At 48.0% G+C, this 21,907-nt stretch overlaps 1 protein-coding gene across 3 annotated transcripts in view; it reads right to left on the reverse strand.

Moving 5' to 3' along the window:
- The window catches only part of ATP7B (ATPase copper transporting beta), a 72,405-nt gene that overhangs the window by 17,355 nt on the left and 33,143 nt on the right, over positions 1 to 21,907 (reverse strand). For all 3 annotated transcript variants that reach the window (XM_035003466.1, XM_035003465.1, XM_035003464.1), the window contains 7 exons: positions 16,477 to 16,734; positions 14,190 to 14,353; positions 9,454 to 9,615; positions 7,279 to 7,355; positions 5,587 to 5,761; positions 4,222 to 4,455; positions 3,405 to 3,496 (listed from right to left, as the gene is read on the reverse strand). In XM_035003466.1, coding sequence (XP_034859357.1) covers positions 3,405 to 3,496; positions 4,222 to 4,455; positions 5,587 to 5,761; positions 7,279 to 7,355; positions 9,454 to 9,615; positions 14,190 to 14,353; positions 16,477 to 16,734 — 1,162 coding nt within the window. The remainder of the gene's footprint in view (positions 1 to 3,404; positions 3,497 to 4,221; positions 4,456 to 5,586; positions 5,762 to 7,278; positions 7,356 to 9,453; positions 9,616 to 14,189; positions 14,354 to 16,476; positions 16,735 to 21,907) is intronic.

Raw genomic sequence — 21,907 nt, forward strand, 5'->3', positions numbered from 1 at the left:
AATTCACCATATCATTCTAAGCCCGAACAGCTTAATTTAAGGTGAGCAGCAGTTGATGGGGGTCAAGGTGGCTCCTTCCAGTGAATTCCCAGCATTTCTTCTTCAGAAGCTTGTGTCCCCCAAAATGCCACGGTGTGGGAATACACTTAATTGAGAGACAGTGTTTTCCCTAGCCTTTCTTCTGCTTCTGGAGCTTCTGCCAGTAGTCTGTCTACCACACCCGTCTCCTCTCTCCTCTGCCTCCTCATCTAACACAAAGTAAAAAGACAAAAACTTAGACTAGAACAGCCACTACCTAGATGAAGTCTGTAACTCTGCTTTCCCCACTACCACAGGAGACTTCAATGCAGGAGACTGGGGACCAGGTCGTGTAGGCCCTTGAATGTCACCCCAACCAACATGGGGTGATTTCTTGAACATTTCATGGTCCTTTCATTCATTCAACTAGTAATCTGAGCACCCGCCATGTGGGTGTCCCAGGGCAAGTGGCGCAAGAGCCAACCAGGCCTGGGGACAGGAAAGGCTTCCGGAGGACATGCCCCCCAAGCTGAGCCCTGAAGGACAAGCAGCCAGGCAGAGGGGAAGAAGAAAGGTGTGTGGGGAGACCCGAGAGCCTCCTCCTGGGAGCTGCCAGTGGGGTGTGGCTGGGATAAGATGGAGGCATGGCGGCACAAGGGGCTGAGTCCAAGAGGTGGGCCAGGGCAGACGCCAAGTCTCATGTGCTCACTAAGCACACAGACTTCATCCTAAGGATGGCAGGGAATCGCTAAAGGAGCTCCAGCTACAGAGGAATACAAGGAGATCTGTGCTTCCAAGAAATCACTGGTTTGAATGTGGGAAGATATTTAGAAAGAGACGAAGCTGCAAGCAGGAGGCCAATGAAGACCCTGTGGCAGTGCTGTAGGGGACAGAGTGGTGGCAACAGGAAGGGGCAGGGGGTTACCATAGGTAACCACGTGCCACACTGATCACCCAAGACTTGGGACAGACAGGTGTCCCTGGCAGAGGGACAGAGGGAGGGAGAGGCCCAAGTCTCACTGAAAGGAGACAACTGAGGTGGGAAACTCTGGTGGCCTTCTGACCAGTCCACACCTGCAGAGGCCCGATGTGGCAGGCCCCACAGAGGCGGAGGTTGGCTTGGGGGCCCTGGCACCGGCACACCTCATCTCAGAGAAAGTCAAGCTCCTCAGCGGACAGTGTGTGGCCCTGGCCCTGGGAGAGCGGAGTGTGACCACGGGCCTGTCACCTCCCAGCAGGCTGGAGCACACCATCAGAAGGTGGGGTAGGAACCACCACCCTAGTCTGACAGACAGGAACTGTGCCTCACAGGCCATAACTGACCTGCTCCTAGCACACAGCCTGTCTGCCTGTGGCAAGGCCTGAAGGAACTCTGGTCTTCTGGCTCCTAGCTTGGAAAATGGTGCCAACCACATAATGACGGTAGGAGTCTGGCCATAATGTGTCCACAGCCAAATGCTACTCGCCATCTTCTGACTGGGGTAGCCCCCCCGTCCTTGGGCATTTCAAGTAGCTCTCGCCTTCTGGCAAAGATGCGCGTCTCCTCACGTCCGAATCAACCGAGCAATCCGTGTGACTGCGGCCGGTGCTTTCAGAAGCACTTCAAAACGAAAGGCAGCAAGTAAACGCAGCTGTCCATGGTTTTGTTCCCAGTCTGAGTATTTCCATATCTCAGAAACTCTCACGTCATTAATTTATAAGGGGGAAAAAAAACACAGCCAAGGTGTGCAAATGCTACAGAGCCACGCAAACAGTCGCGTGCGTGTGGAGGCCCACATGTGGCCAGCCGCTCTGTCCCACGGGATCCTCCTGCCCGGAAGACAGATTAGCAGGTGGCCAAGAGGGAGCTCTGCCACTCACCTGCCCTGGACGTGGGGCAAGTCACTCCACCCCACTAAGCTTCAGGTTCTTCCTAAAGACACGGGGATCACGGGAGCCCCTACCTCATAGGGTAGTTATCAGGTTAAATTAGGTAGTTGATATGAACTACTGGCTAGTGGGAGTGGTACATGGTAAGTTCTCAAATCTCAACTACTGCGACCATAATTCCGCCCAGTACTTAAAAGCTAGCATCCAGACAAAAACCAGTGCTTCCATGCTGTGGTCGGCCGGTGCCTTATGCACAGCACAGGCTCGCCGAGTGCCCCCCTAGAAAGCAGGGGTGGGGGCTTGCAGCCTCTGAGGGCCATCTCTGGGGGACGCACTCATGAGCCCACACTGGCAACCGCGTGAAGAGTGGGCATGTGCAGTGGGGGCGGGGCGCAGGACTGCTTCGACAACAGGGGTTTGGACCGTAGGTCATACTGGATGGTTGGAAGCAGCAAAGACAGACACCCTGAAGATCAAGATGAAATTGACAGAGGGAGGTTCCTGAGCAGAGGCCCAGAAGGAGAGGCCTCTGCCCCTGGGGTGGGGGAAAGGGAGCATGCAATGGGGAAGGTTAGCTTTGTGGCTCACTGAGTGACTGAGTGACAGGGAACTGACGGATTTCCCACCTTGATGGCTTCTATTTTCAGCAGTCAGAGTGAGATCACAGGCCGAAGGGGAAAGTGGTGGGGCCAGAGAGAGATTTCAGGAATGTGAAGAAGGTTTGAAATAAGCACTGCCTAGAATATGAAAATGAGGCTGACCAGGGAAGTACAGAAGCCTTAATTTGTGCAAATGTCCATATTATTAAATGTGCCTTAAGAGTCAGTATGTGGAAGGGTTAAGAGCATGGACTGGAACTAAGAGCCTGAGTTATATCCCATTCCACTACCTAACACCTGCGTGACCTCAGGCCAGTTGCTTAGCCTTTTTGATAATCAGTTTCCTCATCTGCAAAATATGGCTAATAGCAGTCTTTTCCTCCTACAGTTTTTTTTTTTTTTAAATTAGATTTAATACAAAGAGGTTAAAATACTGTATGGCAGATAGCAAATGCCATGTAAGTTCCAGCAATAATGATAATAATTATTATTTTTAATATCTGCCAACCTTATGAAGAAAAATACTTCTCACATTTGTATTATTTGGCAAGCTGAAACCCTACCTCTCAGCCTGTGTAAATCCTCCAGATCTTGCAAGGAAGGTCCAGCGTATAGTCCGTGCTCTTTGAAGCTTTCCCTGACCGTCTCTAGCCTTCCCCTTCTGTAGTCCGGGAACACTAGTCACCTAGACCTCTCATTTGTCATTTAGCCTACACACACCCCACCCTGAACTCTTGCACATGCTGTAGTCTGTAAACGCCTTGTTAATTACCTGGATCGAGAGGACAGATCTGACCGTACAAGTCTTTGCCTGCCCCCACAAGGTCTAGTGTAACGTCATGAAGATGCTGGGCGTCTTGAGGTGTATTACACAGATTAATATAAACTGGTTGAAAACTCTGGATGTAGAGAACCCACCTGATGATCAAGTTGTCCTCGCCAAGGGTCACAACAGTGGCTTCTGTGGCTTGGAGAGACATGAGTTTGGCAAGGGCTTCTGAGGTTTTGCTCTAGGAAATAATCAGAATGGAAAACAAGAGCTATTGTAAGCTGACCCGTGCAAAGCCAGACCAACACTCACTAGGCTGGTGTTAAAAGCGGCTGCGGTTACAGAAAGCCGCTGCGGAAAGAGGCTGACCCCCTAACACAGCCACAGTGCATGTGAAAAGGCTCCTCCAGGAGAGATGTTACTCACCGCCATCGACACGCAGCCATGTCACCGCCGCACTGAAGACACAATACCACAAAGTGCCATGAATTACATTTCAGCAGAAAATACAAAACCAGTCTGTCCATTAGCTGCTTTTTTTTTTTTTTAGGTTCAATCTAATTTCTCTTAGAGCTTGAGTCCTACTCTTTTATAGAATAGGTTAAAATGTGGGTATAATGCAGGGTGTTAAAAATGGCATGACCCTCAGATGGAAACGTGGATGTGTAGACTAATAAGCCATATAGTCAGTTATGTACAAAGAGGTGGTGTGAGCGCTGCCCTGAAATTTCCATTATGCAATGTGCCTGAACAAAGGTTTCAATAATTAACCAGATTAGCTGGGATTTCGGAAGTAGCAACCAATTTGGAGATTAGTGATCAGAACACCTATTATACGTAGGTGTCACATTTCTTTAAGTCTTTCTCTAGACTGTGTGTAATTAGTAATTCTAAATAAGGTGTTCAGATGAATCAAGATTTACATTACTGAAGAACAGTTCTTTTTTCACCTGCAGCTGCGGTTACCTTTGCCACGTGTTCCAGCCACCGCCCCAGGGCAATGAACACAAAGAGCATGGGGGGGGTGTCGAAGAAGGTCACGGGGCTCCTCTCCGCCTTCTCCGCCACAGCCACCACCAGGATGACGAGCGAGTAGGTGTAGGCGATGCTGGTGGCCAGCACAATGAGCACATCCATGTTGGCCGCCCTGTGCCTCAGAGATCTGTAGGCCTGGACGTAGAAGTACCACCCGCCAAGGAGCTGAAAGACAGGAGACGAAGCAACAGCTGCTCAAGGAGGCCGGGAGCCCAAGGAGCCACCAGATGCCCAGAGGCCCCTCGCGCCTGCAAGTGCTTGGACATGACTTTCTCCTCGGCAGGGGATGTGCAGGAAATGTATTTCCTGATTCACAGGCCTATGGATTTCTGGCACAGGAACGTAGGGTCAAGGTCTTGGGGGACCTTTAAAACCCAGAGTACATAACCTGAATGTCCATCAAAAGGGCAAGGGGGCCATGGGGACGTAAAGCATGGTTCATTTATACTGTGGACAGTGCTCTGCAGTCCTGAGAAAGAATGTGCTAGATCTATAAACCACTGGCATGAAAGATGCCCATAATACATGGTTAAGTGAAAAAGCCAGTTATAAATCAATTTATCTAGTATGATCCTATTCCAGTTAAAAAATAAAAAGCCCGTGTGTCTGTATTATGTGAACACGTACACACACCTACATATATAAGCACATGTGTATTTTCTCTACATAGATGAAGATCTGTAAACATACATGTCTGACTAGTAATAATACTAAGGTAACCCTGGGGAACAGGATTGGGCTGGAGGCCGAGTATGATTCCAGTGAAAGAATATCTTCCCCTTTGCTGCTTCTCCTTCAGCATGGTTTGAATTGTCTACAATAAATATACTTTACATTTGTAATTAAAAAGAAAATACAGGAACAAGCAAATTCAGGCCACAAATATTGCCCTCAGATAGTCTTCAACTAAGCATTCTGTCGTTAAGGCAGGAGTTTTATTTTATATTCTAAAACAGACAGAGGGCACACTTCCCAGCAGCAGCAACTCAGCTAGCTCCTTAATATCACCCCTGAAGGAGAAGTTCCAGGAGGCCTGTCTCAGGGCTTGCCACTCCAGGGAGAGTTTGAGCAACTACAACCGTGAAAGTGACAGTGAAACCAGGTCCTTTTAAGCATCTCGCGCCCAGCCCCCCCTCCCCCCCCCCCCCCCCCCACCAGTCGTAAGACAGAGAAAAGAGCCCCTGCAGGACAGCTGTGATAGCCAGGCTGAAGGGCTGTGTCTGGCACGGGAGGGCGGAGAACCTGTTGGCCACACACAGGCAGGGAGGGCAGAGGTTGGCCCTTTCTGATACGCACCTGGACAAAGGTACACAAGATAAAGAAGATGAGATTTAGAATGGACAGTCCTGGAATGATGTTGTGGTCCAGGACCATAGACTCGTGGGGCTCGCTGCTGGGCACCAACATATAGATCATCAGACCCATGACAGGGATGCCGAACACCAGGCTGCACAGAAAAGACTTCTTCCACCTGCAGAGCAAAGCAGTGACACTGGCCTGTTAGGTATCACCTGTCACTGGGATTGTGGGCTGGTCTTCTCCTGGGGACTCAGTTTCAGATCATCTGGGACAGACAACCAGTGGTGTGAAACGAAGGGAAGGCTCCCTCCCTGACACCAGCCACCTGAGAGCACTGACAGGTTTAAACCTGGCAAGGACGTGCCAGAGATATACAGACACCCCTGCCCGTCCGAGGCTGACCTGTTGCCTCTAATCCATAGGGGGGGCAACTGAGGCCCAGAACTGAGAACCCAAAGAAGTGGAACATCCCGGTCCATATGGCTGCCTACTGTTCTTTTTTCAAAATAAAATCTTATACAGACTCCCAAGTAAAAACAGATAAAAGCAAAACTTTATTAGTCTGACCTTACTTTTACATTTGATTTTTAAACTATTACTTAATATAGGCAGTGAGAACTGTAAAGCCATCTTGGTGAACACCAAAGTTTGATGTGGGGGTTGCAGGTGACAGCTGTGGTCTCACGTCAGCATCCATGCAATTCCCACCATGTGTTGCGGAAGCTCTAGCATGCCTCCACTCCGGTCTGCAAACCGCGGGCCGCAGGACTGAAGTCTCAGACTCTCAGCCTGTCGCCCAGGGCCCCGAGAATAGCCCCTCGCTCGCTTTCCAGGTGCCTCTCCTGTCAGGCCTTCCCTGCTCCAGGCATGCTGAACAGAGCTCACAGGAATCCCTGAAGGCCCCCTGCCTCCATGCCCCTAGAAGACCCTCATGTCAACCCCCGACCCCCACCCCCACAGCCTGGCAAACCTCCTCTCATTCTTCGAGGCTCAGATCATGTGTCCCCTGCTGGTTGGCTTCCCAGACCCCCCTGAACCCACTTGATCCACTGCTCAACCACTCATTCCTAGCCCAGCTATGGGCCTCTCCAAGGCAGGGATGGTATCCTATTCATCCCTAGCACTTGGCATCATGCCCTGCATTCAAAAGCGCCCTTGTGTTTGTTGAATGAGTAAGTGAACATCTGCAACAATGAATGAACTCAGGCTGCCTTTTTCCCAGGCCATTTTCTTTCCAACGACCATGGTTCCTGCCCTCAGACCCTACTTCTAGAACCCATTCAAATAAAGTCTTAAAATACTCTGTTGTGAAAGAAAAAAATCCACTCTCTTCCTCCCAACTTAAGTCAGCCACCAGCCGTAAGTGGCGATTTAAATTAGAATCAGTTAAGATGAAATGAAATGAAGAATTCAGTTCCTCGCTCGTACTAACTGCTCCGCAGCCGGTGGCTAGCGTCCTGGGCAGTGCGGGTATAGAACATTTCTGTCACTGCAGAACGTTCTGTCGGACAGCACTGCTTTAGGAGGGTAACATCACAGGGGCAGCAAAGGCGACTCTTCCAAGTGGAAGGTGCTGTGGGAAGCCAGGACAGCAGGGACACCCATGAGCACAGAATGAGGCAGTCAGGCCCGGTGACGGGGGGGGACACTTAGTCAAGAGCGCCAGGGTACCTTTTCTGTTCTACCTACTGCTTTATTTCCACCTTGTGGTCCAAGTGATGCGCGTTGGGGTTTCTCTGGGCCGGGGAAGCATGAAAGCCGATTTCCTTATTATTAAAAAAAAGAGAAGTGAGAAACAGGGAGGAATGAACTTGGTTAAAACATGCATTGGTAGAAAGCATTTTACATCTTTGGAAATTAGAAAGTTAATCAAAAATCGCCTCAAAAGACTGTACTGGTTTTTCCGCTCATGACTTCCGTACCCAAATCACACTACAAATCCTGTCAGAGGTCCAGCACCATCTATGCTTACAGACTGTCATCCTCAGGGGCTGGCCTCAGATGGCGACTCCTGGTCCCTCCGCGGGCAAAGGCAGCAGGTTCTGGGAGAAACTTCAACATGCCCCGAGGCTGATCAATGACGAATTTATACACACAGAATTTTTGTGTGAGGAACCCCAACTAGGGAGTGGTCGGGTCAGGCGCTGTCATTCCCGGCCTGAGGAAACTGCAGCTCAGAGCCATTGTGCTACCAGAAGAGCAAGGCCCCGTGCTCAGTGAACAGGTCTCTGGGCTCCCAGCCTGGGCCTCTCCCCGGCGAGCAGACCCTGGCTCCTTCGGCACCTGCAAGCCGAGGCTTCCCCTGAAGCCAGACGGACAGGCACCGCACCACAATCTGCTGGCTCTTTTCAGGGAATAAACTCCAGCAATTCTTTCGCCACCTCGCTCCCTGACCCTCTCCACCTCATCTGATCGGACCCCTTTACGAAATTACATGGGAAAGGCCGCCAGGAAATGTCGGGTCGGTCAGGACGATATAAGGAGGGGCCCCAGGACTCTGATAATGGGATTTCACACGAAAATGAAAAGTTACGGCTGGAGAAAGAGCATCTAAGACTGTCTAAAGACAAACCCTCTTAGAACGAACACCCGCCTGATTACATTAGGGAAGGAGGCAGCAGAGATGCAGAAACGGGGGCCAGACATCAGCAATATTCCTCAAATGAGGACAGAGATGCTCCTGCACCGAGCTCAGCCAGTGGCGTGGAGGCCAGGAGGGGCACGAGGAGGAAGAAGGTGACGGAGATGTGGTCCGAGCACCCCCTGGGCCCCTCCCTCCGACGGCACATCAGTCTGCCTCCCCGGCCTCACCAATGGCCCCTCACTACTGTTCCGTAACCTGTGCTGTGGCAAAAATCGAAAGGCCGCTGAGCTTGGAACTGTGAGGTGTGGGTCTGAGGGCCGGTCCTGCGAGGTTTAGCTGGATACCGGGGAGCGGAGTCACTTCACCTCCCTGGGGATCTCTCCCCACCTGACAGAGGAGCCGTGCTGTCTGCCTCTGAGACGGGGCGGGGGGGGGTGGTTATAGCAGCAGCAACAGGAGAAGTGGTAACACACAGCAGGGAGCTCCGCCCAGCCGCACAACACACAACCTGTCTCCTCAGCACACACACAACGCAGAGAAAATGAAAGACAACACCGAGGCTGCTACTAGAGGTGTCCCTGCATTAGCACTTCCCGCTAAACTTGGTTTATCCTGACCATCAGTTCATCTTGTGAGTTAACCTAGTTCAGTCTGGACGGCTGCAACCCGCTCCGATCACCACGAACGCTCACCCCCTTATGGTGTGTTATCAGCAGACCTTACAAAGGAGACGGATTGTCTGTGGACAAAGCGAGGGAGGGAACAGAGGGAGGCAGTGCGTGAAAACTACTCGAATTGATTTTCCAAACGAGAAACAACTACACTCTCTCATTGTCACGCAGGCCCAGCATAGTGGTAGAATGCACTGTAACTCCTCTCATTACCAACAATCCTGTGGTCTACAGATACTTGGTCCAGATATAAGTAACACTTTATAATTACAATTAGGTAATTTAACCCCATGTGCCCAGGTATCTTACTGATACTGATGTTTCCCAGGGAAGTCAGGAATTCACTGATTTTCACCCTCAGATTATCTGATACTTACTTAATTTCAGTTTATTTTAAAACGATTCACCTTCACTTCCATGGGAAAGCTTGAAGGGTAGGTTAGGTGACCTTTTTCTTTTCTTTTTAATTTTTTGGCTAGCTATATTTTCTCATTTTTCCACAATGATTATAGATCACTGTTTTTTAAAAAGGGGGCATATTTTTTAAATTGAAGTAGAGTTGAGACACGTTACATTAGTTTGTATAATGTTTTTTAACGAATGACTTACCTCGATAATTCGGACAATATCCCGTGCACCGATAATTTCAGGATCGAACTTCACGTGGGCTTTGCTGGTGGCAAGGGCCACAGACGCGTAGGTGATGCCGTTTGTCCTTGTGAGTTTGGACTCTATGTTGTGAACACAGGATGCGCAGGTCATCCCCGTGATCTGCCGCACAGGATGACAAAAATACTACTCACTTGGGATTGAGAGGATCCCTTCGAAGGCACACAGGGAGCGGGGTCAACAGGCAGCCACGAGCCCTTCCTCCTTCCACGGCATCGTTCCCAAGGCTCTGGACTCCCACCTCCAGACCGACCCCATGTGCAAGATTTTCCTCCGGGACGCTCCCCCAGGGGCTGAGGGCAGGTAAACAGTGGTTCTTCCCCAACTCAGGGACGAGAGACGTAGCCAGTCACAAAGCAGATGGCGACAAACCAACACTGACTTCCAGCTCTGACAGTGAGGAGCTTTCGTAAGCCACCCTACCCTCTCTGTTTTGTCACTTCTGCCACGCTGTGCATATGGATGTGAGAAAGGGAGTCTGAAATGAGACATGCCATCCCTGTAATATGTGTTAGGCAAGCCAGACAAGTCACTCTTTTGAGCATCAGTGGTCAACATTTCCCAGAACGCTCATTAAATACAGACATAAAACGTCTACAGACAGTGTCTGAACGTGTGATGATGATGATACAACTATTGAGACTGCTTCGAACATTGTTCAATGAATGTTTTCACCGAACTGAGAGCTTTCCCCTAAGGTCAGGAACACGGCAGGGATGCCCACTCTCACCACTGTTGTGCAACATGGTACTAGAAGTCCTCGCCTCAGCAATCAGACAACAAAAAGAAATAAAAGGCATCTGAATCAGCAAAGAAATCAAACTCTCACTCCTTGCAGATGACATACTTTATGTGGAAAACCCAAAAGACTCCACCCCAAAACTGCTAGCACTCATATAGGAATTCAGTAAAGTGGCAGGATATAAAATCAACACACAGAAATCAGTTGCATTTCTATACACTAACAATGATAGAGAAGAAAGAGAAATTAAGGAATCAATCCCATTTACAATTACACCAAAACCTGTAAGAAACCTAGGAATAAACCTAACCAAAGAGGCAAAGGATCTGTACTCAGAAAACTATAGAACACTTATGAAAGAAATTGAGGAAGACACAAAAAAATGGAGAAACATTCCATGCTCATGGATTGGAAGAACAAATATTGTTAAAACGTCTATGTTATCCAGAGCAATCTATGCATTCAATGCAATCCCTAACAAAATACCATCCACTTTTTTCACAGAGCTGGAACAAATAATCCTAAAATTTGTATGGAACCAGAAAAGACCCCGAATAGCCAAAGAAATGCTGAAAAAGAAAATCACAATTCCAGGCTTCAAGCTCTATTACAAAGCTGTAATCATCAAGACAGTATGGTACTGGCACAAAAACAGACACATAGATCAATGGAACAGAACAGAGAGCCCAGAAATGGACCCTCAACTCTATGGTCAACTAATCTTCGAAAAAGCAGGAAAAAATATCCAATGGAAAAAAGACAGTCTCTTCAACAAATGGTGTTGAGAAAATTGGACAGCCACATGCAGAAGATTGAAACTGGACCATTTCCTTACACCATACACAAAAATAGACTCCAAATGGATGAAAGACCTAAATGTGAGACAAGAATCCATCAAAATCCTTGAGGAGAACACAGGCAGCAACCTCTTTGACCTCGGCTGCAGCAATTTCTGCCTAGACACATCAACAAAGGCAAGGGAAGCAAGGGCAAAAATGAACTATTGGGACCTCATCGAGATAAAAAGTTTTTGCACAGCAAAGGAAACAAGTCAACAAAACCAAAAGACAACCAATAGAATGGGAGAAGAGATTTGCAAATGACATATCAAATAAAAGGTTAGTATCCAAAATCTATAAAGAACTTATCAAACTCAACACCCAAAGGGTAAACAGTCCAATCACGAAATAGGCAGAAGACATGAAGAGACATTTCTCCAAAGAAGACATACAAATGGCCAACAGACACATGATAAAATGCTCAACATCACTCGGCATCAGGGAAATCCAAATCAAAACCTCAATGAGATACTACCTCACACCAGTCAGAATGGCTAAAATTAACAAGTCAGGAAATGACAGATGTTGGCGAGGATGCGGAGAAAGGGGAACCCTCCTACACTGTTGGTGGGAATGCAAGCTGGTGCAACCACTCTGGAAAACAGTATGGAGGTTCCTCAAAGTTGAAAATAGAGCTACCATACAACCCAGCAATTGCACTACTAGGTATTTGCCCCAAAGATACAAATGTAGTGATCTGAAGGGGTACGTGCACCCCAATGTTTATAGCAGCAATGTCCACAATAGCCAAACTACGGAAAGAGCCCAGATGTCCACTGACAGATGAATGGATAAAGAAGATGTGGTATATATATATATATATATATATATATATATATACACAATGGATTATTACTCAGCCATCAAAAAAAAATGAAATCTTGCCATTTGCAATGATGTGGGTGGAACTAGAGTGTATTACGCTAAGTGAAATAAGTCAGTCAGAGAAAGACAATTATCACATGATTTCACTCATGTGGAATTTTTTAAGAAACAAAAGAGGATCATAGGGGAAGAGAGGGAAAAATAAAACAAGATGAAATCAGAGAGGGAGACAAACCATAAGAGACTCTTAATCATAGGAAACAAACTGAGGGTGGCTGGAGGGGAGGGAGTAGGGGTGGGGGATGGGGTAACTGGGTGATGGACATTCAGGAGGGCTCGTGACTTAACGAGCACGGGGTGTTATATAAGACTGATGAATCACTGAACTCTACCACTGAAACTAATGATACACTATATGTTAATTGAATTTAAATTAAAAAAAAAGAATATATTATATATTACTGTAGCTATTGTAATTCAATTCCTTTAGGTTTTAACAAGCATTACATCGCAAGAGTGTTGTAATTTGCAAATATTAACCTGACACTTAAAAATCTGGAACATTTAAAATACTTTAGGCAGCTCTAATAAAATTGGAACCCAGACAATGAATATGACTCTGATAAAACCTCTTCACAATTCTAGCTCTGCTTTGTTCAAAGTTCTGCAGTTGCTTAGTATGTCATCGATACTCTGTATGTTCAATTCTGTGCAAGAATATCTTGTGGAGATTAAAATTCAAATAGAATATATTTTAGGAACTATTCATAACCGGGATCCCACACCTGCATAAATTAAGTTCAAAAACCATGTCATATTGGGGCGCCTGGGTGGCTCAGTCGGTTAAGCGACTGCCTTCGGCTCAGGTCATGATCCTGGAGTCCCGGGATTGAGTCCCTCATCGGGCTCCTTGCTCAGCAGGGAGTCTGCTTCTCCCTCTGACCCTCCCCCCTCTCATGTGCTCTCTGTCTCTCTCATTCTCTCTGTCTCAGATAAATAAATAAAATCTTTAAAAAAAAAAAAGAAAAAAACCCAAAAAAACCATGTCATACATCTTTCATATATAAGTTATCTTTTCTCAACACAATTAAACCCATTAACTCAATGAATAAATTGTTTTGTCATTTGGACCTATAGACAAATACATATACGTATAACGAAGTAATAATTTAGTTATGCATTTGTCTTACCCATTTCTTTATTATCTTTTTCTCTTATTGGCAAAATAAAGATTAAAATGTGTATTCAAAAAACAATGTTTTCACCTTTCCCAATACTATTCCTGATCTAGATTTTCCACAGTGGTCTGAGCTGGCAGAGGCATCCCCATCGGGGCTGGGGTCTGCAGCGGGGGCCGCGCTCCGGCCTCAGGGGTGCTGCGGGCTGGAAGCCGGAGAGCAGAACACTTCGCCTGACCACACACCGGGAGGCCCATCCAGAGCAAAGGGTTTGCTCGACAAAGAATGCCCCTTATCAAGAGCTCAAAGTGCCACTCGCGTCCTTAGTACTCAAACATTTACTTACCATAATGGCAGTGACTAAACACGGTTAAGGGAGTTAAGACTCTTCGTCCTCGGTACAACGGCATTCACTCAATTCCTTGTCCTAAGCCTCCCTTGGTTTACACAAAAAGGGCTTTATGCAGAAGTGCTTGTGAATACAGCGCAGTGGAAATGCGAGTCTAGGACCTAGTGTTGCAATGCTGTGCCGTCATGTACAGCCGGTGACATGGACAGACAGCAAACAATAACCTCCCCTACCACCCTGGCATCCAGCCTTGGCCGCCAGCGCAGGGTGGGTGCTACGGGACACTGGCCGCCACTTGGCTCCCAGGCGCCCCTATGCCTGCAGCGGGCTGGGAAATAGCGCCAGTGGCCCTGTCTACCACGCTGACTCACCCCCTCTGGCCTCGAGATGCCTCTGGGCTTTCCGGAATGTGTTCAGGTTCAGCGCCCTCAAAGCCAAGCTCTGGACAGCTGCCATTTAAATGCCTCTTCTTCCCACACTCCCACCACTCACCTCCCCCTCCTCCTCACACCGTGGCTGCACCCAGTGGGGTGCAGCCCTATGACTGCGACAGGCCCGACATGCCCTCACAAAATGAAGAGGTCGTCGTCGTTGGCTTCGAGGGAAAACACAACAAACAAAACCCCAGCAACACACAGGATATGTGTAAAACGGGAGAGGTTTCCTGGCCCCCGTTGGAGGCCTGCAGCCCTGTGGCCCCAGCTCCCGCCCCCAGCTCCTGCCCAGCCGCTGGCCGCACTTACGATCAGCTCGAGGTCGCCATCTGAGCCTGTGTAGCCTTCCATTACCGCCGCCTCAAAGCCCAAGTCCCGGATGAGCTGAGCTATCTCCAGCGGCTGGATGACTTCTGGGTTATACTTAACCTCTGCCTTCCCGGCCATCAGGGCAACCAGCACCGAGAGAATACCTGGAACCATCGGGCCACAGTTATAACACTCCAGGCAAGGCCTCTGAGATGACAAAGTCAACATAACCTATAACAAAGAAACACATCTGCCCCAGAAGCCTCTAGAAGAGGAGTCCTCAAACCTGACTGCACACTAGGATCACTTGGCGATCACCAGGCCCGGCCCTAAACTCAAACCAGTTAAATCAGAAGCCCTCAGGGTGGGTGCCAGGTGACTTTAATGCACCAGCCAAGTGTGAGAACCAGTGTTCTAGAACAATGCTTCTCACATTTTGATGGGCACACGAACCACCTGAGGACCCTGTTAAACTCCAGATTCTGGTTCAGTCGGTCTGGAGTGGGTCTGGGGTTCTGCAGATGCACCCCGCTCCCACACAGGGTCTGTGCTGCTGGCCGGGCGTTACGGAGTCGGGCTCCAGAAGATGCCGAGGGTGCCGAGGGCACACACACCTCACCGCAAGGGATACAGTCTGCAGCTCGCAACTACTGTTCCATCAGTGGTGGACTTTTTTCTTCAGACACTTTTCACACAGAAAAAAAATTCTTTCAAAGGTACTTTTCCTTCCTCTTTTTCTCTCTCTAAGCCCTTTCAGAAGTGGAAGAGAAATCCCAGGCTGCAGACCATCTCCGACATGTAACAGTCTGGCTTACAACTTTTCGACTCTGTGATGGTGCAAAGGTGATCCACGTTCAGCAGAAACCGCACTTCAAACTGTGGATTTGGACCTTTCCTGGGGCTAGCGCCAGGCTGTACAGCCTTCTCTGGACATGCCGGGCAGCGGCTGAGCGCCTCGGCTCCCATCAGCTGTGGGAACAACCGACACACATTCTGACCTGCGTCAGGTCGGTTCGGCCAAGCTATGATGTGCCCTAGGTTAGGTGGATTAAATGTATTTTCGACTTAGGATATTTTCAGCGTATGATGGGTTTATTGGGACATAACGCTACTGTAAGTCCAGTGAGATCTATACCTTGCTAACACTACTGTGTGAGCTTGAGGGGGAAACACGACTCATTCACATAAAAGAAAGACATGTGCTTTAGAAAGGATGCCATGATGGATAAAAATGGGGAGTCAAGTCAGGAAAAGAAGCACAGGCACCATGAGATATAGGATATTTTATGAGCAGCCAGCCCATGGATGACAAGCACGCCTCAATTTGCAAACAGTCGTTCTAGAGCTCCAGGACACACACAGCATAGGGAACCAGAGGCTGGAAACGTGTCACCCTACTTTAGGGCTGACTGTGAAGGCCAAGGAGTCTGAGCAGAGAGATACATGGAGAGAGAGAAAGTGACTCTGCTGGAGTCAGGGTTAAGATATTTTCCAAACAAAACACTAGGACGGGGTTATTGCTGCACTTTCAGGTTTAAGAGACAGTATTGGAAATGCAGTTTAGAGGACAACACTGTGGCCCTTCTACAACACTCTGTGATTTACAGGAGCAAAGGATGGGATGTTCAAAACTGCCACTTCTCCACAAACTGCAGGCTATGTACTCATGTGACAGTGCGAGGCCGATGGCTGGGGCTGGAGGGGAAAACAGAGAGGACCACTGGGACAAGCTAACTGAGAAAGCTACTCACGGAATGTACCAGGACCTTTACATTGCACTTCCCATCACTAACTCACTCAGAGATACATTCTATTCTATCTTAAACAAGCTAAACACTTCCAAAAGAACACAATGCCAAGCGCCCAAGAACATCAGACAGACTTCTCTGCTATCATACAACGAACTTGCTGCCAGATGATCAGGGCTGCTGATAAACTGAGTCAGTGGGGACTGTGAAGGGAGAGCACGATGCTCATCCTGCTGCCCGCAGCGTCTGACAGCCTGCACACGCAGCCTCCCCAGCCTAACATGGGCACAGCCTCCCCAAGTCTAATGTGGGGACAGGCCTCTTACCTGCTTCTTTTTTTATTTTTAAGATTTTATTTATTTATTTGACAGAGAGAGACAGCGCGAGAGGGAACGCAAGCAGGTGGAGTGGGAGAGGGAGAAGCAGGCTTCCCGCCGAGCAGGGAGCCCGATGCGGGGCTCGATTCCAGGACCCTGAGATCATGACCTGAGCTGAAGGCAGACACTTAACGACTGAGCCACCCAGGCGCCCCCCCTTACCTGCTTCTTTCTGCAGGTTTCTCTCTATGTTGGACACACAGGATGCACAGGTCATGCCTGTGATCTGTAAAAAGCACTTCTGAGGTGCTGCTGTGGTAGAGCCTTGCGGGGACTTGGACGAGGAGCCAGGGCTGTGGTTTTTAGGGAGCCCCCCAGCATGGGGAGCCTCTTCCTGCACAGACACAGGTACGCCAGCTGTGGGGTGCGCTGAGGAATTCCCCGCACTGTGGTTTCCAACATGGTTGCTGTAACAGTTTTCTAGAATAAAACATAAGAAATCATTCAGATTAGAAGAATAACTTTTTTTAGAACAGGAGGTTCAAGCCTGACGGAAGCAAATGAAAGCTCCTGAAGAAGCTCCATGGGGGTTGGTTTCCATCACTACCCCCCTCCCACCAGAGACAGAGGCACACAATCACAGACATAGGAAAAGATGCCAATACTCAAGAATGGAATGTTCCAGCTGGATGAGTGCTCTAATTAGACGATGACAACAAGAACTCACCAGGCCCTCCACTAAGCACATGGATGACCTCCTTTAAAATAGCTGTACAATATCTTGTACAGATAGAGAAATGGGTTAAAGAAATTTAAAAATGTGCCCCAAACCCCTCAGGTAGTAAGTAATGAAGCTAGCTTCTAAACCAGGTCTCTTCACCCCTAGGATCTGTACCTTTAAGTATCACATTTCCTTAGCAGAGGTCTGTTCCCCCCCAAAGAATCCAGGGGACCCCAAACCCCTTTACTGAGTTGTCTGCCTTTCCCTATTGTTTGCCTGTGTCCTGGATGTGCTCTGGACACGAGTCCTTGTCAGGTGCCTGCACTGCCCATACCTGTTCCGGGCTGTGTTCTGTACCCGCACCCTCAGCTCGTGGTGGCTCTTCTGACAGAACAAGTCCTGAATGGTAACGAGGCCCAACTTACCAACCAACTAAACTAGCTTTAATGGTTAGTATGTTTTGTGCTCCAGTAGCAGATCTGTCTGCCTAAACACTAAAAATATATTCATACAGTTTCCTTCTAGGAGCTGTTACTTCCATAAACTTCCATATTAGGCCTATGACATACTGCAAATTAACTTTGTGTAAGTTAAGAGGTGAGACTTAAGGTTAATTTCTTTCCATTTGGATATCCAGCTCCATAAACTGAAAATATCATCCTCCCCACCCCCCCCCAAGGAGTTCTGGGGATGAGAGTGCAGACATCGTCAGGGGCCATTTTTCTGCCCACCACATACATACCTACATCCGTAACTAATCACCCAGATCAAGATCTAGGACGTTTCCATCACTCCAGAAAGTCACACAATTTTGATGACAGAAAGTACTTTTAAGAGTATATACAAAAGAAAAAAAAAAAGAGGATATACAAAAGATAATTATATCATTTAACAATGAACTCTCATTATTTGAAAATCCAAGCTGCAGAAGACAGAACTTGGCATTAACGTGTACTGAGAATAGGCCGTGACTTTCAAGTTTTTCTAAATAAATCTCACATCCTGGGATGTTTTGCTCGTTTTCTGAAAGGTGGCTTAAAAGCTACTTCTACTCATTCTAAGGGTCCAGTTGACTGACCCTTTCAGCACCTTCAGTGAAAACCCTCCACCACTCTGGCCTCACAGGACCTCTCTCCCTTCTTGATGCAGGGACCACAGCTCACCCACCAGCACAGGTATACTCTCCTGGACCTGGTCATTATTCAAAATGACTCTGCCCTTTGGATCTCAAATTCACAAAAGCTGTTTTGTGGCCACAACCTCTCAACATTCTATCTCCTGCACGCATCCATCTGCACCGTACCTGTCCAACCCCCCTGCACCTGTTCAACCCTCCTGCACCTGTTCAACCCCTCCCTATTTTCCCAGTCCATCACCTGTTTCCTGGATTCACCTGCCTTTCTATCCAAATATTGTGGTCAACAATTTTAATATTTGTACTATTACAGAGAATTCTGTACTCCCTTACTAACCTACAACTTACACATTGCCATTGTCCCACACTGGAATTTTTTTTTTTTTAAGATTTATTTATTTATTTATTTATTTATCTGAGAGAGAGAATGGGAGACAGAGAGCATGAGAGGGGAAGGGTCAGGGGGAGAAGCAGACTCCCCGCTGAGCAGGGAGCCCGATGCGGGACTCGATCCCGGGACTCCAGGATCATGACCTGAGCCGAAGGCAGTTGCTCAACCAACTGAGTCACCCAGGCGCCCTCCCCACACTGGAATTTAACTCACCTAAATTCGGAGCTTCTGGAGATTGTTAAAGAAAGCTGAAATAAACTAACAAAACCCAAACAAGTCCTTTTTCTTTATCCATCTACGCTAAGACTATGGGTGGGCATGTAAATTGACTTGGCTTTCTGGAAGTCTACTTGACAATATTATCAAAACAGTACCTCTAACTGCCTGGCACTTAGTAGAGGCCCAATAAGTATTTGTAATAGGATGAAATAAAGTTTATATTCTGTGACCCAATAATTAATGCTTTCAGGTATTTACCATAAGGAAATAACTAAGTATGTGCATAAAATGTAGCCTCAAAGATCGCCATCAGTATTATTTACAATCATATGCACACAAAGTAGATGAGAACAATCCAATCGGAAACTGACTGAGTTATGGTGCATCCATACAACAGAACGCTATGCAGCCGCTGAACATGGTGATGCAGACATATGGATGGACCTATAAGCATGTTATGATGCAGGGTGAAAGAGATTACAAAACCACCATATATAATGCAATCTACCAAATACAATGTATCTATGCATTTCTAAATATAAATTATATATGCTTTGGGAAAAGTCCAGAAGAGTATATATGAAATGAAATGCACCATGTGGATATTGGGGGAAGCATACTCTAGACCCGGGAGACCGCAAGTACAAGACCCTGAGGCCTGCTATGAGGATTGGGAAGGGGTTAGAAAGGTAGGGAGTCAGGGAGGGGGTTTCTAGATCACCCTAAGGACTCCCTCTCACAACACAGATGGGAAGGTTTCGGAGTCTCAACAGAGTAACAGGAACGCTGTGAATGCTGGGTAGTAAACAGACTGTAAGGCTGAAAGGCAAGAAGCAGGGAGACTATTTCCGAGCCTCTTCCAGGATCCAGGACACACAGGATGGTGGCTTGCAGCAGGGTGCTGGCCTTTCTGACCTTATCTCCCATTACTTATACTCAAGTTCCACCCAAGCCAGACTGCTCCCAAGACAGAGCGGGAGGACTCCCGCCCAGGGCCTGTGTTGGGGTCTCCTCCATCTTGTCTGGTGCAGTCCTGCCCTTTTCTGCCTGCTGAGACCCTGAAGTCTGACCCAAGCCCAGCTCCAAAGTCACCTCTATCATCAAGTCCAGACACTGGACTTCTCCTCTTCTGAATCTCAAGAGCGCTCTACCTACGCTTTCCTTGTCACATTTATTCCAACCTGCCTTGGATGATGGGTCTCTGATGTGCTTCCGTGTTAGAGTGTGAACCACATGTGGGCAGGTCCGGGACCGTCTCTGAGCACTCACGGCAGCCAGCACAGCGCCTGGGACCCAGAAGCCCCGCAACACACGCTGGGATGAGGGAACAGTGCCCCAAGAGGGACACTGCCCACTGAAAGGGTGAGGGAACACGTTACACGTAACAGAGGACTTTCCCTCACGGTATATTCATAAAGCCGTTCATCTGTTCATTTATTCATTCAAAAAGTACTTACCATGCAAACCAGAGCACACACGCAGAGCTCATTTCTAGACACAAACCAGGTCTAAAGGTATTTTCAGCTGCCCAGTAAGCTGGCTGAAATTCAACGCCTGCCACTTGCCCATGTGCTCTCAGACCGTTCCCTTTTCTCTCCCTGCTCTATTGTCAAGGGGGCTGACCCTGCAAAACCACTTTTCCCAGGTTCCCTTGCTAACTGGCTTCTGATTAAATTTGGCACGGGGGAGGTAACCAGTGGGAAACGATAGGACAGAAAGAGGGAAAGCCTGAAGCGTTTCCCTTCTATCTACTGGGAGCCCAGGTCCTGGCCACAGCCTCTAAGTAGCTCCAGGGCCGCCAGCTAGTACCAGGCAACCTCAGCCCCCGGGCTCTCGTGGCGCCCTCTTCCCTCGGACCCTCCTGCTGGGGCACCAGGTTCTGCTCTCAGTCATCTCTTGGTTTCCTGCCCATTCCCTGTGTGGTTGGTGATTCAGCTCTCTCTACCATCTCTGAGTAGTTCCCCGGATTCAACCCTGCCACTGAGCTACCCCATGAGCCCACCTGTCACAGCCTCTTCTTTCTCTTTCACTCCCCCCACAAACACCTCCTATGCACTGGGTGCTGCTGAGTCCAAGGAGAAACAACATGGTTCGAAGACTGTGTTCAAGGAGCTCCTCTTCCTGATTGTTCCAGAATGACCAATCAAATATAAATAATGCCTTTTTAGCATTTAAGTGGCTATGAAGATAGTCACCAGCACACTATGGTTTATCCTAAATTTTAAAGACGGCCAGGTGAAATACAAAATGCCCAGCCAAATTTGAATTTCAGATAAACAACAAATAACTTCTTAAGTTATTTTATAATTTATATATTTTTTATAATTTATATATACTTATATTAATAAGTATGTCCCAAATACTGCATGGGACACACTTAAACTGAAACAGTATTCACTGCTTATCTGAAATTCAAATCCAACTAGGTGTCCTATACCTTTATTTGCTAAATCTAGTACACTGAATACCTCTTGGGCTAAACACATAATTCTCATAATTCTGGCCAATAAAAAGCACTGCTCTTTTCTTTCTACACTTACTTAGTCAAATCCAATTATTCTGGATTATGCAATTCAATGCAAATTTCTTCTTACTGCCAACAACCCGATTCTACTGTTGGAAGACTTGCAACCTCATACAAATACAGGAGATAATGACTCTGTATTACATTTCCTACCTTTTAAGTACAGGATTTACTGTTCCATTGTGTTCTCCTTATTGATTTTTGTTTAAAAACTCCTTCCTGAAACTTGGTACAAAAGACAAAGTACAGAACGGGGCCAAGTCACTGCACATGACCTATCCACTCCCTTTAAGGGTGTGTGTGCAGGGCAGCACCAAGACAGAGCGAACTTTTCAAGGAGACACACTTTATCTTGGCGGCCACCGCGAAGTGGACGTGGGAAACCCAAGTCCAGCGGGCCCTGAGCGCGGCTACGGGGCTTTGCCCACAAGCCCTTCTTGGAGCCGGGCTGGCTGCAGTGCAGACTGACGGGACTCTACCGGCCGGGCCCGGCCTGCAGCTCACATGGCCGCACAGGGCCTGTGTCCTGGGAGCGAAGCCGTGGAAACACTGCTGCCCACACAGTTGTCCCTCGCGTGTCCGGCCCTCCCTCCTCATCTTCGGCCTCTCTGCAAACCCCCTATGTATCTATCACCTTCTCCATCCCTCCTCGGCTGAGCTCCT

The sequence above is a fragment of the Mirounga leonina genome, unplaced genomic scaffold (genome assembly GCF_011800145.1).
Source record: "Mirounga leonina isolate KUSES-001 unplaced genomic scaffold, KU_Mleo_1.0 Mir_127, whole genome shotgun sequence".
In the NCBI taxonomy this organism is placed as follows: domain Eukaryota; kingdom Metazoa; phylum Chordata; class Mammalia; order Carnivora; family Phocidae; genus Mirounga; species Mirounga leonina.